General features: G+C 53.3%; 1 protein-coding gene and 1 long non-coding RNA gene across 6 annotated transcripts in view; both read right to left on the bottom strand.

The window, feature by feature from the left end:
• Positions 1-26,881, bottom strand: part of CEP104 (centrosomal protein 104) — a 33,854-nt gene extending 6,973 nt beyond the window's left edge. For 2 of the 5 annotated variants that reach the window (XM_036089552.2, XM_036089554.2), the window contains exons 1-16: positions 26,598-26,880; positions 22,594-22,719; positions 19,770-19,943; positions 19,276-19,414; positions 17,530-17,592; positions 17,153-17,229; positions 14,580-14,748; positions 14,005-14,160; positions 12,865-13,086; positions 10,620-10,814; positions 9,887-10,054; positions 9,106-9,279; positions 7,496-7,672; positions 4,606-4,812; positions 4,100-4,207; positions 32-68 (exon numbers count right to left, since the gene is read on the bottom strand). In XM_036089552.2, coding sequence (XP_035945445.1) covers positions 32-68; positions 4,100-4,207; positions 4,606-4,812; positions 7,496-7,672; positions 9,106-9,279; positions 9,887-10,054; positions 10,620-10,814; positions 12,865-13,086; positions 14,005-14,160; positions 14,580-14,748; positions 17,153-17,229; positions 17,530-17,592; positions 19,276-19,414; positions 19,770-19,943; positions 22,594-22,706 — 2,179 coding nt within the window. In that variant the 5' untranslated portion in view covers positions 22,707-22,719; positions 26,598-26,880. Of the gene's footprint in view, positions 1-31; positions 69-4,099; positions 4,208-4,605; positions 4,813-7,495; positions 7,673-9,105; positions 9,280-9,886; positions 10,055-10,619; positions 10,815-12,864; positions 13,087-14,004; positions 14,161-14,579; positions 14,749-17,152; positions 17,230-17,529; positions 17,593-19,275; positions 19,415-19,769; positions 19,944-22,593; positions 22,720-23,554; positions 23,855-26,597 lie in introns of all 5 variants that reach the window. The other 3 variants (XM_078073873.1, XM_036089553.2, XM_036089555.2) reach the window with 3 other exon arrangements.
• LOC144382003 (uncharacterized) lies at positions 12,183-12,857 on the bottom strand. Its single transcript, XR_013448419.1, has 2 exons — positions 12,677-12,857; positions 12,183-12,602 (listed from the first exon to the last, which is right to left on the bottom strand). It is a non-coding gene; the product is annotated as an uncharacterized LOC144382003 (long non-coding RNA).
• Positions 26,882-26,921: the final 40 nt, after the last annotated feature.

Below are 26,921 nucleotides of genomic sequence, written 5' to 3'. Positions count from 1 at the left end.
GCTGCGGACAGTCCCCATGCCCAGTACCTACCCTGACTCTCCGCCTCCACCGAGGGGCCTTCTTTCCCCTAAGAACAAAAACAGAAAGATCAGGGACAGATGGCTGCACAGTGAGAGTCTGTCCAGGACGCATTTTGATGCCAAAAATAAGTTCTTCTGTTTTCAGACTTTCTACCACCAAGTAACAGAGCTCTATGAGCCGTTAATGCCCAAATGTGTGTCTTCCCCTCACAAGCCCCATCACGGGCTCCTGTCCCTGCTGCCGCTTCCCAGTGACTCACCCTCCTCAGCGCCCATGGGCTCTGGGCAGCACGTGACCGTCACCCTTCTCCACGGATGCCTGGGGCACCCCAGGAGACCCATCCCCTCAGCCGCCTCCCCGTTCCTGGCTCCTCACGCTAGGCACGCTCTTCCTGGTTCCCAGGCTCACAGCCCTCGGTGCGAATGACCAAGGGTTCAAGCCTTCTCTCCTTGGGGGTCCCAGGACCCAGCTTCTCCTGACCAGGCTGAGCCGCTGCCCCAGCCCGCACCGTCGCAGATCAGGCGCCAGAGCCCCGGGCACACGCTTGGAGAGACCCCCGACGTCTCCCCTTCTCCCCACTCAGCCTCCATCAGCCTGCCAGCAAATCCTAGGCTGGACTTAGAGCACACCCAGGCCACGCCTCATCTTGCCAGATCCGGGGGCCTGCTTCGGGGGTCCTCCCACGCAGTGGCTGGTGGGCCTGTGAATGCCTCGGCAGGCTGATCTACTTTTGCTTGAGATCCTCGGCCGGCTTCCTAGGTCACCTGTCCCCTCATCTCGAGTCTGCAGTGCCTACGGTGACCTGGCTCCAGCCGTCCCTCCAAGGGCCTGGTGCTCCAGCCCCGGCCCTCTCCTCCTCTTGCCCAGGTTTCCCCCCCGAGACGCCCCCCAGAGCAAGGAGTCAGCCAGCAGCCCCCCCTGGGCTCCGCCACCGTCTCCCGTGCTCACTTCTGTATCTTGATCACCATCCGACGCCCCTGAAAGAGGCGAGGGTCCCCAGCGATGGAGACTCTTGCCTGTTCTGTTCTCTGGCGCACACTGTGCCCAGCACGCTTGTGGACTAAACGGGTAACGTGCCACAGCAGCGTTCCCACGCTGAGGCAGCCCTCAGTCTGATGGGCCGGGCTGCGCTCTTCCCGCCAGGCTCCTGCCCTGGGTAGACACCCTGCGTCTGGGGTGCTAAGGACGCAGGGGAGCGCCGAGCCGTGGAGCAGGCAGAGGGGTCCCTTACGAGCAGCAGAGTGTCCCTGCTGGTGGCAAGCCGTGGCGGGGCTCAGACCTTCCTGCCGCAGCTCCCGCCCGCCCCAGAGCCCTGGGGGCCGCGTCAGCACGTCTCCTCCCCGGCTCTCTGAACACTGCCATCGTCCCTACAAAGCCCGACCGTGTGGTGAGCGCCTCACAGCACCCCCGAGCACCGACCAGCCTGGCCTGCGGGTCGGGGGTTGAGGGCCTTCCTAGACTTTCAGTTTCAGGGAACAGGGACAGTGGGTGGCCCTACACGTAGCATTTAAGGGATGTGTTACAAACACGGGTACTGTCTGCTGCATTTGTAGAGAATCACGCTTCATGTCAGAGTAAGTGACCCACGTCACAGCCAAGCACGGAGCAGGACACACACCAGAACACAGTCTTAGAGCTGGGGACGGTTAGTAGATGAACGTGAAGCTGGCACGGGGCTCACACGATTTATGTGCCTACACAGAAAGCAAACTCAGCGGGACTGCATTTTAGGCATCAAAACCTCTTCTTAAGAGAGACGGGTTTGGGGGCGCCTGGGTGGCTCAGATGGTTGAGCATCTGCCTTCAGCTCAGGTCGTGATCTCAGGTCCTGGGATGGAGCCCCGCATTGGGCTCCCTGCTCGGGGGGAGTCTGCTTCTCCCTCTGCCCCTCCCCCTGCTCGTGCTCTCACTGTCTCTCTCTCTCTCAAATGAATAAATAAAATCTTTAAAAAAAAAAAGAGAGAGAGAGATGGGTTTGTGTATTTTGCAGGGAGACAATGTAAACAACGCCAAAAGCTGGATGCTTTGAATAGCTTAGAAAACCGATCAGTAATTTTCAAATCCTTTTTTCTAAAACTCGGGAGTGATCAGGCAATCTAAAAATACTGTCATTCCCAGAAGCTTTGGAGCTGGATGGCAGGCACAGTGCTAGTCCCGTGACTGCACTTAATGGCGCAGGCCTGCACACTTGAACATGGTTAAACTGGGAAGCATGCTACGGATACTTCACCACGAAAGAAGCAACAGAGAAAGAGACTCCGTCGTCCTCAGCAATCATTCTAGGACAGTAGGCCCACGTCCGCCCCTGCCCCATGGTCCACCCTGTGTTGCTTTTTCTTTCACTGTCTCTTCCTCTTGGAGCAGTGGCCCTGAGCGGGCGGGCAGGAATTGGTTTTGCTCCCTGCTTATTCCCAGAGTTCAGCACAGAGCAGGTGCTCAGCAAACGTAACGAATGCAGACGAGCTGGCGAATGCACTCCGGGGAAGCCGAAGGACGCGGCTACCCAGCACCGTTTCCACAGACTTCTATGGGGGGGCGTGGCCTTAGCAGCGCCCACAGCATCTGGGGCTGGGCTCACTGCGGCTCGGAGCTGTGCCGTGACGGGGAGGAGAGAGGGGTTTAGCAGCACAGCCCGGCTGTCTTGGCTTAACCACTGAGAGGTCTGTCCTTGGGGTAAGTCGCCTGAGTTTTAAAAATCTGTTTTCCCATTGGGGCGCCTGGGTGGCTCAGTGGGTTAAGCGTCTGACTCTTGATTTTGGCTCAGGTCCTGACCTCAGGGTCGAGAGATAGAGCCCTGTGTCGGGCCCTGCGCTGGGCGTGGAGCCTGCTTGAGATTCTCTCTCCCTCTCCCTCCCCTCCTCCACTCACGCTCTTTGTCTCTACCTCTCTAAAAACATAAATAAATAAAATAAATTCGTTTCTCTATTTGTATGACATTAGGAAAAGTCGAGGACCTGCCGGACCTGCTTTAGCAAGCAGCTGTGAGAATCGGACCAAACATGAATGTCTTAAAGAACCACCCTTGAGGGGCGCCTGGGTGGCTCAGTCGTTGAGTGTCTGCCTTCGGCTCAGGTCATGGTCCCAGGGTCCTGGGATCGAGCCCCCATCGGGCTCCCTGCTCAGCGGGGAGCCTGCTTCTCCCTCTGCCTCTGCCCCTCCCCCTTTCTCTTGCTCAAAATAAATAAAATCTTAAAAAAAAAAAAAAAAAAAAGAACCACCCTTGACTCCACGGTGAGGCCCCCTCCCCAGGACACTCCCTCCTCCAGGGCCCTTCTCTTCCGTCCTGTTCGCCCCAGCTGCCAGTACGTCCCGGATCATCACGGTGACGCTGGGCCACAGGCACTTCAACACCCACTCAGTTGTGTTTTCTCTCTCTCTTCGAGCCGTGGCAAGAACCCTCACCGCGAGGTCTACCCTCCTAGCAGCCTGCGGCGGGCACAGTGTGATCCCATCAACAACAGGCACGGTGCCGTGCAGCACACTCCGGAACCTTCTCCTCCTGCACCCCTGAAACCTCATGCTCCGTGATGAGCTCCTCCCCACTCCCTCTCCCCTTTTCTTTCAGCTGAAGGACCTGAATGACAAAGTGAACGTCGTGAAACTGCTGTAAATCCCAGAAACAGGACAGTCACTCTCCGACCCCCCAGACGGCGTCTCCCAGAGGCTGAGGACCAGGGGCTTCCTGAGGGGGAACATTTCCCTGAAACCTGCCTTCTTCAGTGCATGGGCATCAGATCTTCACATACAAGCTATCTTCTTCCTCTGCCTCTGAGGGAGGCTAGGAGCTCCGAAGAGGAAATCTGTCCTCCAGCTCCTCCTTGCAGCCCTGGGGTTTCCTCTCTAAACATCACCAGCAGCTCACACCACTCCCTGGCGTCACTATCTAATTCAAACCAGCTGATGGAAGATTCCTTTTATGTAACCCCAAACCCGTTTTAAAAAAGCAACAAAGCCTACAGATCTCATCTACATAATGCCGTGAAAGGAAAGCAAGCATGCCGTCCATCTGTCTCGTGGGATGAGCAGTCAGGGCATCCGTGAACGCGCAGGGGTGAAGGATACGGGGGCCTTCCTAACCTGGGCTTCGGCCTGAATGTCCTTGAGTGCGGCCAACTGCCCTTGTAAAGCTTTAATTTCTTCTTTCTTTCGTTTTTCTGCTTCTTCTGTAGCTGCTTTCTTCTGTGCCTGGTATGAAAATTATTTTTCCATTAGAATAGCTATTTAGGGTAGTCTTAGGAATTGGGAGAACGTCACGGCATATGAATTATGTTTCTCATAAGTTATGACAGTCACTAAGATTAACAATATAACTGGGGTCAAAGTACCTTCACCAAATTAATCTGATAAATGTTTACGGACAGATAGAACCACACATGTCCTCTCAGCTGTCACTATTCCTATTTACAGATGGGGAAACTGAGAGTCTCACAGGCAGAACGTGGAGGAGCTAGGTTCTGAACTCAGGGAGACAAGGTTTCCCTGGTTTCCTGCACAGGAAGCTCCTTGAGTAATCTGTCGGTTTATTCGTGGACCAAATAACTTCAATAGAGGATTAAGTCATAATTTCATAAAAGTTGACTTACCCTAATTTCAGCTTCTGTAGGTCTGCCATCTATTTTAGCAAATCCCTCAAAAATTGTTTTATAGAGAACATTCTTGCGTGTGGTGTTGTCGTCAGGAGGGAGGTACTCTAGAATAAAAGCTCGGTGCTGTTTATACATGTCCAAAATAACTCTAACCGCTGTCTCTCGAACCTCATACACTCTGTGCTCCAGGGCGCCCACTGAAAACTAAACATAAAGTTGGGAGGGGTTCTTGTGGTTACTGATTCGACAATAACAGAGTTTATTTTTCCCCAGCATGAAAGAAATACAGGCACATTATAAAAATTTGAAAAAGAACAACACCCACAAAATTCTGGCTATTACGACACCGAGTTTTTCTCACTGTGTTTCCCTCACACACGCAGTGGAGCTCACGTTGGATTATATATAACTTTGTGTTTCGCTTTTTTCCATTTAACATGCCAACGAACATTTTTTAGGTTATATCCTTCTGTAGACTTCATATTAAATATTATAAAATATTCCAATCACCGAGAAGAAGAAATATAAGAAACTACACACATCCACCATCCACATTAACCAATGTTATAATTTTGCCATGTTTGTTTTGGATCTTTAAGAAATGAAACACCGTGGTGATGGTGTGAGTCCCAGCAGAAGCCTCCCGGGCCCCACGGCCTTCCCGCGCTCTGTGAGGGCATGGCTCTCCTGAGGCCGGCCTGTGCGCTCCCATCCAGACGCGCGTTTACGTGTGTGTGCGCGTGCGCTGGGTACACACATGGGGTTTTTGTTTGACATTCTAAATAGTGTACTGTGCTTATCTTTCTGAAACTTTCTTTCCTCCTACTCCACATTTCTTTGTCAAGGACGTTCGTTCGTCACGATCCATTTCAGCTGCTCTACGGTGCTGTGCCACGACACGTGCGTCCCATCCCACGCCGTCGATACCATGCTCAGTAAGCTGACATCTCCCTGTGGGGCTCTGGGCGCCGGCCTCTCACCTCCCAGTCTCAGCCTGCCACAGGCTTTGGTTTTACCCCAGACGCGGGCCCTGCTTCTAGGAGTCCCACCCTCGGACGGTCACCTCCTACCTCTCCCATTTCCTAGTACTCCCTCCCCAGATAATTCCTCAACCTGTCCGGGGCTCTGCTCCACTCTGGACCCAACACTGTCTTCTCCCGTCTGTCACCTCGCTCAAGTCTTTCCTGCCCCACGTGCCCATCACTAGGTCACTTCTGGGACCCCTTCTTCCTGCGCAGTCACGTGCCTGCAGACTTGAGGAGCATGCTGACTGGCCCCACGCCGGACTCGCCACGACAGGTGCCACGTGGGCTCCGGGCACAGTGACCTGACCTGAGGCATTTCCGGCCAGTTCACTTCCTTAGATGTTAAGGGGGCGTTTCATACGCCCTTCTTGTCTCTCAAACCTCCATTATCCCGTCAGGCTTTGAGTGGACTTCGTCCGTGGAGAGGATGCGTGTTGCCCGCTCTGCGCGCAGCCAGCCCTGCTGCGTACACACCGGAGCCCGATCCCACTGGCCACTCGGGGACTTCGCTCCTGCCGTAACCAACCCCTCCTTCCAACGCTCCCCATGCCTCGTCGCTGCAGCAGCGCTCACCGGGACTGAGGCCAAGGCTGGCGTCTTGAAGCGGGGCGCCGGCTAATGGGCAGTCATGTGCGCCGGGCAACAAGAAAACTGCACTTGGGAGGCAAGACAGAGGCTGGTCCACGTGACTGCAGAGCGAGTCAGAAGGGAAAGTCCCCTGGGGAGCTGGCAGTGGCCGGCCAGGCAAGCGATGACGGGGGCTGGACCTTCGTGCAGCAGGGGAGCTGGGAGGCCGGTCGGTGTCTGGATATATTCACAGGAAGCGCCCACGGCATTTGCTGAGCCAACAGAAGAATGGTGTTGCCATTTACAGAAACATGGAAGGCTGAGAAGGAGCAGGTCAGAGAGGAGGGCAGGCGCTCCATCTGGACGCGGGGCGGACACGGCTTGCAGGGGGAGTCAGGTGTCCAGGGAGGGCACGCACAGAAACTCTGTCTTCCACGGATGGGTGGGAAGGCGCAGGTGAGGTCAGCGAGGGAAGGTGTGTGCACAGGAACGAGAAGAGGAGGCCTGGACACTCCAAAGTTAACGAGATCAGGAGGATGAAGAAGAACCAGAAAAGGGACCCAGACAATGAGGCCAAGCGTGGGGTAAGTGGGGTGCAGAGCTCCAGAAGTCTAGGGAGGGAGTGTTTGAAAGGCTTACTTACTTCAGTGTCTAAATCATTCGTCCGTAGAGGAAACACATGAGTGGAAGTGGCCTGACATGATCCTGCCTTTCCTGATGGCACATTTGATTACATGAGGACCTGGTCCAGGTCTCTGAGTCGATGCACGCGTGGAACCCACGGAGAAGGGAGGCCCTCCCTTCCCGCGCGGACGGGAAGGAATGCAGAGAGCGCTGATGCTTGGGCTGCGCCAGAACGAGCCGTCGTGAGGGCGCTGCAGCTCCTCGTCTCACGCCGGCTGCGTGCTCAGAGCGCACTTCCAGCACATTCGAAATTAGGGAGGGGGGAGTCCTGGCTCTGGCAGACAGCTTCTCTCCCAGGACGTCTGTGGTTTCATCAGGTCGTCCATTTCCACTGCTCTACACGTCCAGATGCTCGATGTCCCCAGTGACACTGCAGCTCTCTCTTACGGACACGGGCTCTTCACAGTCTGTCCGCCACCAGGGACCAACGTCCACACTTACGTGCCGACTCACGGCAGAACGAGGAGCAGGAAGCCTTTGTTAGATGAAACAGCGACTGGTTTTCTGAAGTCATTCACTCACTCGTTCATTCAACAAACACTGAGTAGATGCCCGCCATGCTCCAGGCCCATCTCAAGTGCTCGGCCGCATCGCACCACAGGTGCGCTTACCTTCATCACGTTATCGATGGTGAAGCCCGTGCCCCCGGTGCCCAGGTCTTTCAGAAGCCGGGCCAGGAGGCCTATCTGACTCATTGCCAGATGGTTCGAAGAGTTGGCTTTTAATGGCTGCACCAGGTAAGATGGGATAATTTGGAGAGACCGAACTTCCTTGCACAAGGCCATTTCCTATAAAAACCAACACGACTGTGTTAGTTTGTACTAGAAAATGCTAGAGGCAACTTAGTATACTTCAGTATAATCCTCAAAGTAAAAATCGAAGGAAAAAAATAGGGAATAAAAAATAGTGATAAAATAATTTATCTCTAATAACCTCATTATTTCTATTTAAGATATAATGATTAAAAACAAAACCCCAAATTATAAAAAATAAAACCATGATCACTCACAGATAAATGAAAGCTTTACAAGAAATGTGATCTAAAACTTAAGATTTCATTTCTCAGGATTTCCCCACTTCAGGAAAAAGGTTTTCTAATTTCTAAAATTCCAGAACAAATGAGTATTGTGTTAGTCTTTATGAGACTGGCCAAGAGCGTAGCAGTGCACAGTTTCTGGCTGATGGGACCGCTGGTGGGCTTACGGGAGAGCATGAAGTCCCACTGCCAACGAGTAAGTCTTTCTATAATTAAGGTATTTAGCATTTAAGCAGCCAGACACAGAAAGAGGAATGATAAAATACTGAAGCATATGGGTTGCAATATAGAAAGAAATCAGTTTTGGGGGCAGCCTGGGTGGCTCGGTTGAGTGTCCGACTCTCGATTTCAGCTCAGGGTCATGGGATCGAGCCCTGCATTGGGTTCCATGCTCAGCGGGGAGTCCGCCTGGGATTCTCTCTCTCTCCCTCTCCCCACCTCACCTCTTCCTCTCCCTCTCTTAAAAAATAAATGACTAAATGAAGGACTGACACACTCTCATTTTCAATGTTCCTTTTGAAAGACGCCACCTCCCCCAGATTCTGAGCCACACTGAGAGGGAGTATCTTGTAGGACTTGAGCATCACTTATTTTCACCTTCCTGTTAATAGAATGTACTGCTTTTTCATTCTGCCCCAGAACTCAGGTTAAAGGAAATGAGATGACTGGTTCTTCATACTGGAAAAATGACCCCCCTGAGAAACTAGGAAAGCTAGGGAGTCCTTCCCAACAGAATGTTGTACAGAATCCGAGGACTCCATAGACTTGCTGAAGCCCAAGCACGGGCCGCAGTCAGGGCAGAGCTCCCAGAACTCTCTCGGTATCCCCACAATACCTGGCCTGGAGGAGGCATGTTTGTTGAACGAACAAAACTATTTAGATTAAGGCCATTACACATTTATTATCTCTTTACCCCCAGTTTTCTATTCTGGTTTAGTTTTCCATATATTTTTACTAGAAGTTACTAGCATACGTTGAAGAAGAGAAATACTAGACAAGTCAAACTATACTTTAATAAATGGCAAACTTCAGCTCTCGGAGCACCAGGCAAGTATGACAGGGAGTCACGAGGAGGATCAATAACGCTATTAGGAGAGACAGAACCTGGTAAGGTATTCAGAGAGTCAAATAGCGTAGTTACAGGCTCATTATTTACTGTTTCAAATTTTATGGTGAAATTTGTACCTGAATAAAATTGGAAGCTATGACTCGGAGGCGAGCAGAAGAGTCTCCGGTCCTGGTGAGCAGGACGGGGATGGTTCTTTCCACACAGTGAGTGGTTTCAAGCTTACTCAGTTTGTGTTTAGGAATATATTGCGTAATTATCATTTTCAACAATTTCAAAGAAGCCTGAAAAACCTGAGAAAAAAGCGGCAAAAGCAGAGGAGCTCCTGTAACCGTATTCCAGCAGAGAAAACCTAACATTTACCGCCGGTAACACCCGTGGACACTAGGCTGGAGATTCCGTGCTGCCGGAAGGGCTGCTGAGGGCGGACTGAAAGCCGCTTCCCAAACGCAGGGCCTCGCGTACGGAAGGCGTGGGCCCTCACCTTGAGCGTCGGAAAGAGCCGCGCGTGGGCCTGGAGGCCACACCCCGAACACTCCTAACTGCGTACGCGCGGGCAGTGTGCCCCCGGGTGTGCTCACTCTTGCGGCCCCTTTCACAGTCAGGGGATCCAGGAATAACCCCAAGCCCCTCAGCTTCCATGAAAAATAAAAACAGAAACCGAGCGCTTCATCAGTCCCCGTGAGTCGGGCCTCAGCGGACCCTGGCTTCGAGGCGCAGGGAAGCTGACCCCGTTCGGGAGCAGGGCGCGCGGCCAGGTGAGCAGACTGCGCAGGCTCTTCACCCACCACACTTCTTGCTAGAGACCCTTCCTTCCTAGTGCCACCCTGTGCTACCCCCGTGGCCACCCGACCTCCTGAGGCACCTCACCCGGGGCCACCGGGGGCAGAGGGGACTCACCGGGGTCACTATGTCTCTGAGGGCTCTTCTCACGAGAAAGATGGACGTGCGCAGCATGCTCTTCAGCTCTTCCTTCGCGGTTCCAGCAGGCGTCTCCATCAGCCGCTTGTACAGGGCAAGCAGCGCGTCCTCCCGGTACGACCACGTCTTGGAATAGGCCCCCGCGACCTACCACAGACCGGAGGCCGGCCTGACTCAGAGCAGGCGCGTCACTGACGCCACCCCACCCCAACACCGTGCGACCCGACACACGGAGAAGAATCTCTGCTGGGACAGAATGAGTATGCGTGTTTGAGCAAGTGCCTGTCCTAATGCGGAATACTGAAGACCCGTAAAACACGGGAATATGAGAAGTTCCGCCAGGAGAAATACTGGGAAGCTGGGAACTAGGGGAAAACCCACTGGGCTCATTTCCATACGGAGACCCTTCCATCTTCTGTTCTGCTTTGCCACCATTTCCCCTGGGATGGGCAGGTGTTCCAGAAAGGGGCAGATTTTCAATCCCAGCTCTGTCAGTACTAGACAGAAACACCCACTCTTAAATGAACACGCATTCATAAAATCTTAAATTCTACCTTCTGTTTCTGCTGTTTTGTATAATTAACGATTACTGAAAGACTTCAACTGAACACTAAGACCAAAAGGGAGCCAACAATATCACGGACAAAGCCGAGGGCGCCTCCCTGCCTGCCTCCTCCCCGTGCCGCACACCCGCCCGCGGCACTCGGCCTACCAGGCTCTCTCCGAGCACGTCCACGGCGGGGCCGGCCTCCCTCAGGGCCTTCTCCGTCAAGGGCTCCGGCTCTCCAGCCGCACCTCCCCTGGGAGCCTCGCTGACATCACTGTCACTCTTTTCTGGTTCCAGGGCCACTGCTGGCTGCTTCCGCGAGGCAGGAAGGGGCCGCTCGTCGTAGGGCACGGACTGGAGCTGCAGGGGAGGAAGGGCGGCTGCAGAGCTCCCCAGGTCTGCCCACCTGCCAACACCGCGTCTACACTGCAGGCCTACTGCTCTGCACGGTGGTAGTTGTATCGGATCAGAATAATTTATACAGGAGGATTCAACTGAAAAAATTAGGTTACGGTTTCCACTCCTTTCTAAACTCACCGTAGATCCAACAGAAAAGCGATATAGATTCGCCCTCAGTTACTATCTACCACTAGTAATTACAGTTCAGCGGACAGGTAGCTTACAAAGTAAAAGTTATTTTTTCCTGACAAGACTTCTGATTTTTTTCTTAGTTTATGACTTAGAAATAAGTATCATGCCTCATTTTAAACGTGTTCATTATCTGGCAGACATATACTAAAAACAGGCAGCCAAGCTAACGACCCTTCAACAGCCTTCCTGTGCTCTGGGCAGGCAGCTGTCTGTGCCCCCTCAGCCCTGCAGGTGCTCGCCGGGCCCCCTGCCCAAGCGATGGGCGACACGACACCCCCACCTCCTGGGGCTTCCATCCACATGCAGAGACAGAGATGCGCACCTGAACGTGTACATAGGTGGCAGACTTTCGGGAAATTAGGTGAGAAGAGAGATTCCAGTCATTTCCCGAGGCAGGTGTCACTGCGACACTCCCATTTAATACCCACTGAGACATTAACTGGGTGTATACTATGTGTGCAAGTGAGGTTCTCATATTCTAAAATCTACTCTGCTATAAAACAAAAGATGCTGACATGCTGACGAAGGAAAAGTTAAGACCATTTTAAACCAAAGTATTGAATATGACTTAAAGCAATGACATCACAGACAAGATGCTCCCGGCGGGGATGACAGGGACCCTCAAAGCTGTGCACTGGGAGGCCAGCAGCACGAGTGCTGTCCTCTCTGGCTTTCCTGGGCCTCAGGCTGCAGCAGACACGGGCCCGTGCCCACCCGATACCCTGCCTTCCTCCCCAGAGCCCACCGGCCGCGCCACCTTGCCCGCCAGCTGGAGCCCCAGCGAAGGCCTCCTTTGGTCGTCATCACTCAAAGGCTGGCATGTGACCGGTAACTCAGAATGGGACGCGCTTGCCCCTTTCAGGGGACAACGTGCAGACGTGAAGCTGAGGGTCACACGCGAGAGCTCTAGCTCTGGGGTGACTTGGAACCACAGGAAACAGAGTGGAAAGACAGGAAGAGAGCGGGCGCTGAGGACACTGTGAAGCGACTGAACCCTTAAGCCTACATGAGCTCTCAAGTCCCGAGTGACAAACATCAGGAGACCCCCAGTCTGAGCTAGCTCTTCTGCTATTTACAACACAGAAAATCCTCAAAGCACGGTAACCATACATGACTCGTATGGAGGCCCTACTGAAGTCAGTTCTGGTCACTTTACAAACATGGTCTCGTTTATTATTCCTGGAAACAATCCTTCAAGCAGATATTTGTACATTTTTATAGAAAGGAAAGCAGAGGCTCAGAAGGATGGGGTGTCCCGGACCACCGGCTGAATGGGGCAGAAGCAGGTGGGAGGCTCAGAAGGATGGGGCGTCCCGGACCACCGGCTGAATGGGGCAGAAGCAGGTGGGAGGCTCAGAAGGATGGGGTGTCCCGGACCACCGGCTGACGGGGGCAGAAGCAGGTGGGAGGCTCAGAAGGATGGGGTGTCCCGGACCACTGGCTGAATGGGGCAGAAGCAGGTGGGAGGCTCAGAAGGATGGGGCGTCCCGGACCACCGGCTGACGGGGGCAGAAGCAGGTGGGAGGCTCAGAAGGATGGGGCGTCCCGGACCACCGGCTGAATGGGGCAGAAGCAGGCAGGAGGCCTGCACGTCTGACTGCAGACAGGGCCCCCCAGTGAGGGGTCATTACCTGCTGGCTGCGTCAGCCACCACGTTCTGGCTTCGGCATTTACCCCCCTCTCCTGGAATGTCTGGCAGGAAGGTTCTGCGTTGTGTACCCTGATCCATCCCCTGCACGGGGAAAGCCTTGGCACCATGCGGGTCCTCCCCATGTGTCTGCTGAATAAACCGCACACAATCTGAAACCGAGTCACCTACATGGCTCTTGAGATGAAGGTCTGTGGCACGCGGTGACGGGTCCCCTGTGGAGTGCTGAGAAGGGCCCAGGGCATGCGCTGGAGGCTTTTCCTGAAGGAAAGGCTCTGCAAACCGGCTTTCTGGTGCGCCTTCTTCTTGCAGCAGGGACAGCACTGGCTGTTGGTGGTGAGGACTGGCAGAGTGAGCAAGGGGCTGGGCGGGCAGGTCGGAAGGCCTTCGCATCTGGGGAAAAACGGGACACCTCACTCCCAGTGCTGTTGCCTGGAGGCAACAGGTGGGATGTGACCATTTAGGAAGGCGGAGTGACAATGTGCATCAACGGTGTCCCCAGTCCTGTCGCAGCCTTTCAACCCTCTCTCCATGGTGGCCATGGCCCCACAGAGCACACTGGAGTGCCCACGTGACAGCAAGCACAGCGCCTGGGTCACCCAGCGTGGAAACACGCACACGCACCTGCCAGCGAAGACGTGGTGCGTGGGGTAGGAAGCACCTGGGCGGGACCCCACCCCTGGCGTGGCCGTGTACCCTGTGGCTGCAAAAGCAGCCTGTCTTGTGTCATCACGACATGGTTACCATGGCCAGGGCGAAAAGCGTGCCGGACAGACGCTCTCATTTAAGGCACACCAATTTTACCAGGAGGCAGAAACTGAGGCAGAGTGGCTAAGGAATGACCCGGGGATCCCCCCGCCGCAAGGGGCCGGGCCGGGGCCCAGGCAGTGAGGCTCCGGAGTCCGCACTGACCCGCACGACTCTGCCACGTGGGGTGTGCACCAGCTGCCTGTGGGCTAAAGGTGCGCGGCGGGACGTCTCCCAGGACACACGGTCTCGACAAGCTTAGGCCGTTAGGATTAACCGCACACGACCCTCCTGAGGCCGTCATGGGGCGAACGTGGGGCAGCGCGGCCCTCAGTTCACGGTACAAACGGGGAAGCCGAGCCGGGGGGGAGGGGCGAGATGCGGGGCTCCGGCTCGTCCGCTCTCTCCTCGCCGAGTCTGCCCGCGAGTGCGCGTCCCGCAGCGCCTCCCCGCGCAGCCCGCACAGCGGACGCCCCCCGTCTGCACCGGCGCCCGCAGGTGACGGAGCCGTGTGCAGGTGGCCGCGCGGGCGCTGTGGGGCGTCTCGGCGGCCCGGGCACCTACCGGCTCGCCGTCCACCAGGCTGCGCAGCTGCAGCTGCTCGTACACCTGGCTTCGGAAGCGCTCCATCTGCTGCTTCTTCTCCTTGGCCAGGTCGTAGTCCTCCTTCTCCACCGCACAGCGCTTCTCCACCTCGTAGCGCCCGAGCCGCTCTCCGACCTGAGGCACACGGGGTCACGCTGCTTCAAGTGTGCACCCCCCCAGCCGCTGCAAGGCGAGGCCTGCGTGACGGGGCTGCTGCCCAGGTAGCCTGCGCCGAGGAGGGGCCGAGCCGGGGCCATGCGGGGGCGCCCAAGAAACTGCACGAGTCCACAGGGATGGTAAACATCTCATGTTTTTCTACCACTTCAGGGCGGCAGTGTGGCATCTGAGGACGACGTCTGAAGAGGCCCAGCGTGTGCCCACACTTACATCTTACTTAGGGGCTCATCCGTCCGTAACTTTATTTCGCTTACCCCCTTGGACCCACACTAGTACCCATAGCTTTTAGCGACCTACGCCCTTGCTGTACCAGGGTCAGGACCACTGACTGCCTGCTCACACACCTGAGGGAGGACTGTTTTCTCCAGGAGCAGTACCTTTTGCAAATCAGCAATAGCTTGTTTTAGCTTCTTGGCATAGTCGTAACGTTCCTTTTGGACGGCTTCACGTTTTCTTTCATCTAATTTGCGTATAATCTGGGCAACTTCTGGATCTTGGTACATATCAAAAGCTAAGTCATCCAGTGGAGAAATATAGTCAGATTTCCTAAAGGAGAGAAATGCATATTTTAGAGCTGACTTCGCCGTAGGTGACAGCGTGGTGGCAGAGGGAGCCCTAGGGGCTCATGACGGAGGTACGGTCGCAGCAACGGCACCCCCCACACCTGCTCCTGGAGCATTCTTGCCGGAGAAAGTGCAGGCTTAGAAGAATCGGGGATGGGCTTCAGGTCACCCAGCTCTTACGTGCAGGCAGGTCTCTGACCCCACAGCTCGTGCTCCCGCCCATTACTGACACTGCACGGGGGCATCTGAGCCTTTGGGGCATTGGTTCTTCCACAAATATTTTGAGTGTGGACTCTGTGCCCAGCTCTGTTCTGGGCACCAGGGACATAACAGTGCCCGTGAATCATCTGTAGACTAGGGGAAGCCCCAGCCAAAGCAGACTGCCAGGCCTCATCTGCAGAGAGGCTGACTCGGGGGGTCCCAGGTGGTCCAGGCGTCCATATTCAACACCAGCGCCACAGTGAGCACGACAAGCACTAAAGATGCCCATGGGCTACGCCGGGGCCTCAGCTCACAGGGTCAGGCTGCATGCTATCCCAAGTCCTGGGTAGATCAGAACAATCCTTCCAGGAATAAAAGATCTCTGTAGTGATCCGAGTAACCCATTCCTGATTACCACTTCATGCTTTCTTTCAGATTCTACAGCAGGCTGGCAGCTTTCTCCTGGGTCTAACACTCAGAATAATGCCTAACCACTCAACAAAAATGCTGGCAGAGGACACATTTCAGTCTCTGTCTGCCGTACCAGCTACATAAAATAAGCCAGGTGTTAGCTTTGACTTAGGTATTTTTATATACAGGTAAATTTTAATGAAAATATTTATCATAAAAAATTTGGTTGTCTAAAAATAAATTGAAACAGGACACCTGACGACATCACTTTTCAGAACGATCAAACATCCCCCCGACACTTCCCGACTCCTGGAAGTCAGGCTGTTTGCTTACAGCACCACCACCGGGCCTGGGGCTTGGCTCAGCTTCGGCGGCTTCGGACAGTATCAGTTAGTGAGGACCAAGCAGCAACACACTTGGGTGCTGGCACAAGGTTAACTATTTTTACCTAAACACATGCTATACTTTTAAGTCAAAGTTACTTTGCCTTGAAGTCCTGGAGATGAAAACAAAGAATTTATTATGAAAATGCTACAAAGAAACACATGATGTCACCTGGCGTGGGAGGCACAGCTCCAGGGCTGTGCGTGGGCAGCTGCCCAAGAGCCGGTCTCGCCCCGCCCACGACCGCGACCGCCCCCGCGGTGACCCTGGCTCGGCCCCGCACACAGCCTTCCACAGACGGCTCTCTTTACCCCCAGGAAAGCCCTGCAGACGAGTCCGGGTAGACAAACCGCGGTCTGCCAGTCCAGGTGGCCAACTTGATAAAGAACTGATTTAAACAGAGTCCAAATAACCCAAAGAGCTTCTTTGGGAGATCCTAAAACCGACCAGTGGGGTTGGCTGCCCATGTTCTACCAGCGGGAGCTTCACTGAGGGCAGAGCCAAAGAGCTGTCCCGGGGTTGGTGCCGACGGACAGGGAGGGACAGTGTGGCAGTCCCCACCTGGAAAGGTAAGGAGGGCACTGCTGTTACTGTCTGGCACAGGGAGAGTCTGCGGGAGACCGACGGGCTGCGTAGGGGAGAGGTCACTTTCCTCACTATTTCATACACATTTAGGGACTGCTTTTACTTTCTTAGCACTCCCTACTGACGTCCACCCCGTGGCAGCCAGGCTGGAGGCCCAGGGAGGCTCGACAGGAAGCAAGGCAGTCCAAACCAATGAGAAAGTTCTTCAGTCTTAAGCCGGGCTCCTGTGCTTGCATAAAATATGGAGAGAGTCTCTCTGCGGTCACTCAGGAGCCACCTGCTGAGCTAAGCGTGCGCACCAGCCTCAGCGAGCCTTGCTTCTGGAGGAGCCTCCCCTGGGCCTGCAGCCTGGGCTTCACGAGGACCCAGCCTGAGGGGGGTGGGAGTCACACCATCACGGGCTGGATGAGAGCGGGGAGGGCTTAAAGCAGACATAAGGTGAAGGCTCTAGTAACTGATAATCTGGGTCAATTAATTCCTTTAATTCTTACCTACAAAGTTGTCTGTGCCAATAAAATATCAAAGGATGGCCGATAGATCTTTTACCTGCATGTAGGAACTTTCTAGTAATACCTGAACACACAAGAAATGGAGCAGTCTCCAAAGGGCAATAATTGAAGATGTATGTGCTAAGTAAAACAGTGACCTTAATCTTTAAGTGTATTTAAGTCAATCCCATCAGTGGCTTAACTAGCTCGGAACTGAATTTAGAGGCTCTCAAACCCCCAATCCTCTAGAGCTGACTCACACTTTGGCAATTCTGAGGGGAGTCTAGGAGCTGATGGCCTTGTGGGGAGGATTCTTACCCAGTACAAGTTCCTTCCAGAGCTGGGTCCTCACTGTTGTGCCCCAGATAATGATCAATCAGCTTCTCTCTAGAGGTCTTTGGGAGCAAAAAGTTCTGATTAGTGTCTCAGAGGAAAACAGGAACAACACGAAACCTTAACTAAGAGGTGGCGTGATATATAGATGTCAGCGGGCTTTGAGAATCCTAGTCTTTCGGAGAGACAGTTAAAATTCTTGAGTAAAAGAAAGTTTAATACACCACAGCTGCTGAAAATTATCTAATTATTCAACAATTTTATAAAGATTTTCAAGATGACACTTTTTGTGACAAAAATAATCAATCCCCTCTTGTTAGAAATACATTTTCTTCTTTAAGAATGAAACGTCCCAAACTTACAATATTGCTTTCATCACCGAAATCTGCAGGGTCTCCAATGATATTTACTGCAACCAGAGCAACCTAAGAAAGAGTTAACCAATCGAAATTAAGTAAAAAATGTTTGTGATGACTTCCCCCCTTTATTATAAACTGCTTGCTCATACTGTCATCAAAAGGGATGATGTACACCAAAGCACCTTAATTGTAAAATGTCAAGCTATAGAATTATTATTATAGTTTTTGTAAATTATGTAAGTTAATATTCTAATGCCTAATCAAATGGTTATTTTAACGTCTAAAGTACATTAAGACAATAATGGCTAAAAGCCTCCACAGTTTTTTTTTTTTTTTTTATTTGAGAGAGAGAATGAGAGAGAGAGAGAGCATGAGAGGGGGAGGGCCAGAGGGAGAAGCAGACCCCCTGCTGAGCAGGGAGCCCGATGCCAGACTCGATCCAGGGACTCCAGGATCATGACCTGAGCCGAAGGCAGTCGCTTAACCAACTGAGCCGCCCAGGTGCCCCAAGCCTCCACAGTTTGTTTTTTTTTTAAAGATTTTATTTATTTATTTGACAGAAAGAGACACAGTGAGAGAGGGAACACAAGCAGGGGGAGTAGAAGAGGGAGAAGCAGGCTTCCCGCAGAGCAGGGAGCCCGATGCGGGTCTCGATCCCAGGACCCTGGGATCATGACCTGAGCCGAAGGCAGATGCTTAACGACTGAGCCACCCAGGCGCCCCAAGCCTCCACAGTTTTCACACAGCATCGCATCAAACCGTTCCCTCATAGTCCAGTATGGGGACCCATCTATTCAATCCTGGTAAATGCGACAATGGACTGAAAGCCTGTGTTAACACAGCTCAGTTTGTCTGGGTCTGTGGCTCCCCCTGAAGGGGGAGGACTCCCCTTCCCACACCCTCTCTCCCTTGAGCATCACTGCGGTGGAACTAAGTGAGGGGGTTTTCCTGGTGGGGCCGACGTAGAAAGAAGTTAGGGATCAATCTTCAGGTTCACGGTCAAGCACTGCTGCGGCGGACCCAGCAACGGAACTACATCTCAGAGCTCTCCTCAACTCACTTGCTGGGTATAAAACTCTGATTTGGTGGAACGTTCCACTCCTCTTAGAGGGGGTGGGGAGTGTTGTCAATATACACGCTAATGAAGAGTCTGCTTTGGACACAACTGATTTTTACTACATGAATTATGCCAAAAACAAAACTAAAAGAAAAGACAAGAAAAAGGAAAAGAAAGATGGGATGGGAGGGAGGGAGAGATAAGAATGAGGACTTGAAATCACATCCCCAAGTCCTACCAGGGGATTTATCTTGCAAAAGTTTAGCGGGTTTATCTAGAAAGAGTGTCACCTAACAGAAACAACACAAGCCATGTAGATAATTTTAAATTTTCTAGTGGACACAGTAAAAAAATTGTAAAAAGCAGCAGAGACATTGATTTTAAACCTAATATTACCACAATATTATCATTTCACTGCTTAACTGATTCTTTTCCTCACACAAAGCCTCTGAGTTGGAGTGTCCAGTTAGCCCGAGCGGCCCATCCCACGTGGGTTGGCCAGGCGCCCAGCGTGCTCCCGCTGCGTGGGGTGGTGGCTCCCGATCGCACCACACAGCTCCCAGAGAGCTTAACGTTCTGCCATAAAAGTTACCATCTTAAAAAAAGATTTGAAATGCCTTTGCCAAGGGGCGCAGGGTCCTGGGATGCTGCGAGGAGGTGGGGAGTGGTCAAGGTGAGGGCGCGCATCTCACCTGATTGTATATGTTGTACTTGTTGGCGTGGTTCTCGTGAAAAATCAGCTTCAAGAACTGTCCTACTGCATCCACGTAGACGGACTTCAGCTCCCGGGCTTTGCAGCCTGTCTTCTCATTGTCACAGAGAGAGATGTAGCTGAAAGGGAGAGCACACGCCGGAATCATGCTGACAGAAAACGTGTGCGCAGCGAAACTGAACTCAACGGGTTTCAGTCCAAGTCAAGTCTAGAATGCAAAAACCTTGGGAAAAGCCCAGGAACGGTATTCTAAGCTGTTCTCTTGAAACAAGTTGTGCATCTGAGGAGCAGAGGCGAATGGTCCTGACACCCCAACAGTACTGCTTACCGAGCGCGTCTCCGCGAGGCAGCGCGCCCGACCCCACGGAAGTCTGACCAGGACCGGGAGCAGGGCGGTCCCTTCGTTCCCGCCGCTCGGACACGGGGAGAGTCGGACTAAAAGTTCCCGTCACGAGCCTTCGGTCTCACCCTTACCCAAGCCTCCGGAACCGCTCCGCCTGGTAGGGCACAAAGTACTCGGGCAGGCTCTCGCTGACGTAGAACTCCACTTTACTTGGGATCATGTACTGGTGGGCAAGCAGCTGCAGCTTCCTGATTCGACACCTCTCCACCATCTGAAGAACGATTTCTTGTGGAAACTGGCAAAATCTGAAAGCAAACACGTGTGTTTGTCACAGTTACCGCGAGGGTTCCCGGCTGTGTGCACGACACCCCGCACGCACTGAGGCGGTCTACAGGGGCTGGCGCCGGCGCCCTGGGCTCGGTGGAGCTGAAGCTGCAGTTCGGACTGCCACCCGATGCTTTTGGCAACTGGAAAATGGTTTGAAATGAAACGGTTTCAAATGAAGTTCAACACAAGATAAAAACATCAATCTTAAGAGGCTGTACTGGTGGGAAAGACAGAGCCAAAGGATTTTGCCCAGGAACCCAAATGCTTTAGGAAAGCCACCTGCTCAGGGAATCCGAGTGATGAGTGCCTACCACGCACGTTCAGTGGTCGGCAGGAGAGGCCTATGACTGTCCACAGGGGAGCTTCTAGTTTTTGCCTCCTAAGTGACAGAGCACATCAACCACCTACATGAGAACGGGTTGGAGAACCGCGGCTGCAGGATCTGATCATGACTGAGCAACAGAGCACAGTGCTCAGACCACGGATACTATGTACGCTGAGCTGGCAAGCGCTGGGTTACTAGAACAGTGGGGCGTCGAAGGCCCTGGGAGCGGGAAGCAGCCAAGGATGGAAGAGCTGGAAAGGGCCCGGCGGCCTTGTGGGTGAGCCCACTCCTGCCCACTGGCCATGCTCCAACCCCCCGCCACCTCTCCCAGCAGCCCCCCACTCCACTGAGAAAACAGGCCTCAAATGGGACTGCTCCCACTGCTCCCCGAAAGGAGCAGCATCCCTGCTGGTGCCCCATCCCCCACTCACTCCCCTGAATGGCACCAGAGCCTGCCTGCCCCCACCCAGGCTTTTCTCTCCCCATCACTCCCATCAACACACACACACACACACACACACACACACACACACACACTCTAGAACCCCCCATTTTAAGAAACCCCTCCTGTGACCCCACATCCTTCTTGGCTCCCATGCCAGCACTTGGCAAACCAGCACAGCTCTCTCATGCACCCCCTCCCCAGCCCCTCCAGGGCGCTTGGCCTATATTTCCACAGCTTACTCTCACCACGGCCACCGCTGAGCCCCATGATGCTGCGTACAAGTGTACCTCCTGGTCCCGGCTTCACCCAGCCCACAGGCCTGAGCCCGTATGACTGTAGGGGGCCCTCCCCTCCATCCAGGCCTGCACTGCCCCTGGGCTGGGCTCCAGGCTCCTTCCTCTCCCTACATTCACCATGGGGGAGCCTATCAGACCCTGGCTTTAAAACCCTCCTGCTTGTCAAGGAACCCCAACTAGACATCACCCCAAGTCCAAGCCGTGATCTAGCTGGTGACTTGACCTTTCCACGCAGACACGATAGGCATTAGATATGACAGACAGAACAAACTCCTGACCCCAGCCACCCTCCCCGATCCTTTGGAGCCAATCTCCTCGTGCCCCTGCTGTGCCCACCAGGGAGAGGCACGGCCACCCCCGGGGCCCTGTTCACCCCCTGCTGCGGAACGAGTGCCCGGCCTCACAGCAGCAGGACAGTAACGAGTGAGGGAAGAGCGCGGAGAGGAACAGCAGGCTGAGCACACGACAATCTGTGCAGCCTCTAACTGAGGGGTGTGCAGGGGTGCGCAGGGGTGCTGGGGGAGGGTGTGCGGTGAGCTCACATCAGAGGGACTCTCAGCTCAGAGGCGCCGTCGCCCGGGCTTTTCAGAGATGAAGAGCTCGTAAGAGAGATGCGCTTGGGGCAGGAGGGCGGCTAGGACAGGCTTGTGACGCGAACACGCCTCGGTCCCCCATGGCGGTGAAGCGTGGCTCCAGGTGTGTCAGGTATTTACGGCTCTCAAATGCCGAGCACGTAGGTTATGACCGCTGGTGAGGTCACTCCAGGCATAAAGACACTTAGTGATCGATCATGAAAAAAACCCTTCCGAAGTGGTTTGAAGAAAAGACAATGGACAAAATTTGGAAGTATATGCTTTTTAAAATCCTTCAGAAGATGGGCCTAGGACTGTGTTATTCAAATGTAGCTTATAGAACTCAAGCATGCAGCAAAGCTGTCCTTCAGGGATACTAAGAGGTGACGGGATGGTGGGGAGCGTGAGAGGCAGGGACGCTGGGAGGGGGCGCGCCGAGGTGGGGAGCCGGCCTCACGGGCAGGAAGCTTGATCAGGCACTTGGGCTCCTGACCCCTTACGGCTCTACCTTTGGTGAAGACTGAAGACCTCTCAGGAAAAGGCTTAGTTTCAGAAAAATACTAACTAGTATTATGTTATGCAAGTAATGGGCATTTTTAAAGGTGTACAAGTATTCAAGATAATCATTTGAAAGAGGTGTTCTTGGTTAAAGTTTGGGGTTCACGAAAATCTTACCCACAGGAGCACAGCTGTGACACTAAGGAGCTCAGCACAGAACACAGGTGGGAACGGGAGGCCCAGAGGGCAGCCAGGGAAGACAGCTAAACAACACTGCGCGGGCCCTTCTCCTCCCTCTCCTCTGTACACATTTCTTAAGTGAACGTCAGTTAATGCTATCAGGGAAAAAGGTCCAACAAGTTTTCTTTAAAAACATAAAGAGAAGGAAACAACATCCCATCACTGCACAGAAGTGCGTGGTTCTGAGGCCTGAGTGGTAATACAAAGCAGAAGCGTCAAATGAAGGCAGCCCGCTGCCCCAGCCTGGCCCACCTCGGTGACCTCCACCCGCTGACGGTTGGCGCGTGGATCATCAGTTCCCGGGCGCTGAAGCCATCTTCATGTCCAGACGAGCTGACGACAACGAAGCCAATCTTGTGGGGCATCCTGGGCACTGGGCTGTTTATAGGGCAGGAAAGACTTTAAGATAAAGGAACTTGGTAACATTTTACAACATTGAACATGTTAGCTCATGCCTTGCTCATAGACAAAATAATTCACAAGGTATCAGAATTTTCCCATCACTTTGAAAAAATCCAGGTTTTTTTTGTTAAGTGTTTCTCCTAGGAGCCTCTAACTCTACTTAAGGTACCATTTATCTTGACTTTTTCCAAATATATGTCCTAAAAATTTGACCAGTGTCATGGGTTGAATGGTTTCCCCCCAAAAGGAGGATGCAGTCCTAACTCCCAGTACCCATGAATATGAGCTTTATTGGAAATAGGGTCTTTGCATATGTAATGGGGTGAAGAAGAGGTCGTGCTGGAGTAGGTGGGCCCTGATATGAAAGCACTGGTGTCCACCTGAGAGACACAGACAGGCACACAGACAAGGAGGCCAGCCCAGGAATGCCAAGGATTGCTGTCAGCACCAGACGGTTGGAAGAGGCAGGAATGATCCTCCCGTGGAGCCTTTACAAAGAGCAAGGCCCTGCTGACACCTTGATTGTGGGTTTCTAGCCTCCAGAGTACATTTTTGTTGTTCTAAGTCATCCACTTTGTGGCACTTTGTTATGGCAAAACCAAAGAGTTTTGTTAAGATACAAACACCAAGTTTTTTTTTTTTTTATAATTACTAAGAAACTAATATAATCAGTGTGCTAATAAATTATACAAAAATAAGAGGAAAGGGGACAGTTTAATCAACAGCATGGTAACTGCTGAATGCAAATGCATGGCCCGAGCAGGGCGGGCAGGACTATAGGGAGATATATGCCAGGGGCGGAGATGTGCACCTGGGGCCTGCTTGAGATATTTATATATTGGTTGGATGAATTTTTTGTCATTGTTTGGTAAACTGTTCACAGTTGAATATCATTTTGAGGATGGATGTTGTGATGTCTGGTTTTGCCTGCTCGGCATCCATCCCGTCCTGGTTTGAGAACAGCACTTCAGCTGCAGTTTCTGCCCGCACCGCGCTGGGCTTGGTCAGTCTGTGGGTTCCATGTCCCTCCTCAGCAGCCGGTTTAGGGATGGGAACACGAGAGCAGGACCCAAACGGGACCAATGTGGTCTGTCCCTGGACTCTGCTGGGGCTGCAGGGAAAGAGAAGCCTTCTTGTTGGGGCTGTAGCCATTGAATATTTCCGGGGGGTTACTGGCGGCCACCGGTGGGGACGTCCTGCCAAAGAGCAGGCTGACGCGGGAAAACAGCCACCTTGGGAACCCTGAGGTTCAGCCACATTTAAGGCCCAAACTACTCATAAACTTCTGGTTATTTCCAGTTCCCGAGCCAGTCAAACTCCCCCTCACTAAGATAGAAAATAAAGAATTCTCCAAAAAGTTCTCTGAGATAGGACATTCTGTCAATTGTAATCCTGAATAGGAGGTAACATAAACATATCCTGCATGATTTTGCTTATTTTAATATGCTTGATGCATGATCTAGATCTCTTTCATTCAGAACCTCAAATGACCTACATCAATAAATTAATTATTGGCTGGTACTTGCCAATGCTTCTTCGAATATATGAACAAAAGCATTACTAACAGAATAAATAAACCATTATTAAAGATTGTAATTTCTGACACAAACAAGCTCGCTGAAGGATGCCACGGTACATCAGAGGAACGCTAAAGTAAACCCACTCAGAATAAAACAGGAAGCACCAACACTGAATGTGATTGTACGCAGGTGTGATGCAGAACCCCACCTGTGCTCCCACCAGGAACGGGATTTGTCCTCCGCACCCTGCAGCTCCTCCCACGAGCTTGGGCTTTCAGCCTGGACTTACCCTGCACCTCCTCCTCCCACTCCCATCCATCACGTGCGAAGTCTCATTGATCCTGCCTTTCAGATGACTGTGATTGAATCCACTCTTCTCCATCCCACTGTCTTTTCTAGAGGATGACCACGGACTGTAGCCAGGTCTCCCCACCTGGAGCACTCCCCCCAACTGTCTTGTGTTCCTCAAGTCCAACTGGGGTCATCAGTATCTGTGTCCCAATCTCAGAGCTCTTGATGTGCTCCCTGTCCAGAGGTGAAGGGTCAACTGTGTCCTGACCCAATCTGCTGTTCGAATTCTGAAGTCCAGCCAAACTTAACTAAAGCATAGTTCTAGCTCTCTGCTCTGAATTTCTCAAGTTCTTCAATCATCTTTAAGAGCAGGGCCCGTTACTTCTATTCCACCTTGAAATTAGTAGGCATCTATTAAATATTTTCTTTTTTTTTTTTTAAAGATTTTATTTATTTATTTGACAGAAAGAGAGAGAGAGAGACAGAGAGAGAGGGAACACAAGCAGGGGGAGTGGGAGAGGGAGAAGCAGGCTTCCCGTGGAGCAGGGAGCCCGATGCGGGGCTGGATCCCAGGACCCTGGGACCATGACCTGAGCGAAGGCAGACGCTTAACTGACTGAGCCACCCAGGGGCCCTTATTAAATATTTTCAACTGAATGTAAGTATATCTTGAAATTCTAAAATCTGAAATACCATTCATATTGCCCCTCTTGTATTTAGACATATATTCCTTTACATAGTACTCTTGCTTGCAGATGGACACTACCTTTGAAGCACTTACTGTGTGCCAAGGACTGTCCTCAGCCCTAGACACATACTTATACCTTCGTAACATCTGTGATATAGGTTTGTTGTCACACAAGTTTAGACACATGGCAACTGAGGTACAGAGAGGCCCCTGCTCAAAGCTATACAGCTAGTAAGCCACGGAGCCAGGGTGTTTTTAGCTGGTTGGGTTCCAGAGTCTCTGATCTTCACCAAAACCCTCTGCTAAGGTTCTAAGCCTTAAAACAGGACCTTTGAAGTCCAAAGGTTGTGTCCATATACTATACTGCCTCAAAAATCCAAAACAAAGTACTGGCATTTAGGAACCAGGTGGGAGACATGCCTGGGCGCTGTAGAGACAACATCATGATCTCACTTTAAGCAGCTGAAAAGGATTCCTTTTTGGCTACCCTCTCCCACAGCTCTTCCACCTTGTCCCCTAGGGTCCTCTCTGAGGACACCCTCCAGAGTGTTACATGATACTTGCGGTGTCACTAAAGGACGCTACCCTTAGACTATAAAATCACCACTAACGTTCCGGGGAAGATCAAGGCTCTGTTGAATACTCAGCCATGGGCGTGCGGGCCTCCAGGCGGCACCTGCCGCCCACGGCTTCGTGCTCCGCTGGCGCCTGCACGGACCAAGGTAGCTGCGGGTTCCTGCGCCAAGTCTATCGATACGAACCTTTCCAGTTATGTATCAGGATTGCTGACATCTCTGAATTAAACCGCAACAATTCAGCGACTTCCCAAATTTTGCTACAAGACTAGGAGACAAACCTTGTTTCCACTTTTTCTTTTTATGAAAACCTAAATGTTACACGAGTAAATCATTCTTGGTCAAGCAATCTTAAAGACTGAAAGTGCCACGGAGCCTGTCTGAAACTGAACAGGTACCAAACGGGGGGTAGGGGTGGAGAGACGCCCTGAACCCGCACGGGGGCGGAGCCGCATTCTTCACCCGGCTCAGGTAGGGCTCTGGGTCATCGGTGCGCCCAGAACAGGGAAGTCCCGACGTGCGGACTGTACCCGACGCTAAATCCGGCGCGGGCTGGAGGCCACCGCCGGCCGGACCTTGGGCTGCGGCGGGCAGCGCCCACCGCGGCAGGGGCACCCTCCGTACTAGCTCCCGCCCCGGCCGGATGCCCCGCCCCTCGATCGCGCCCACCCCGGCAGGCCCCGCGCCCTGGGCCCAGCCCCCGGCCCCCGACTGTCCCGGCCGCGCCACACCCGCCAGGCCTCGTATCCCGGGTCCGCGCGTTGTCGGGGTTCGGGGTACCTGTCAGGACCGAAGGCCCGCCCGGACCTCGGCGCCTGCACGGTCCCCAGGGCCCTCCGCCTCCCCTCGGCAGCGCCTTCCGGAGCTCAGGTGGCGCCTCCCCCGCCGTCCACGGCCGGTCCGCACCCCCGAGCCGCAGCGGCGGCGGCCGCCGAGGACCAGCCCCGGCCTCCTGCGCCAAGCGCCAGGGCCGCGGCCGCGGCTCTCATGACAACCAGGCCGGCCGGGCCAGGCCGCGCCTGCGTACAAGGCGGGGCAGTGCCTCCGCTTCCCCGGGCCTCTGGGTAATGGAATCTCTGGGGGACAGCGCCTGCGCACAAGGCG

The sequence above is a fragment of the Halichoerus grypus genome, chromosome 5, assembly GCF_964656455.1.
Source record: "Halichoerus grypus chromosome 5, mHalGry1.hap1.1, whole genome shotgun sequence".
In the NCBI taxonomy this organism is placed as follows: domain Eukaryota; kingdom Metazoa; phylum Chordata; class Mammalia; order Carnivora; family Phocidae; genus Halichoerus; species Halichoerus grypus.
The sequence above is the reverse complement of the archived record's forward strand: the minus strand, read 5'-3'. Positions and strand labels throughout refer to the sequence as shown.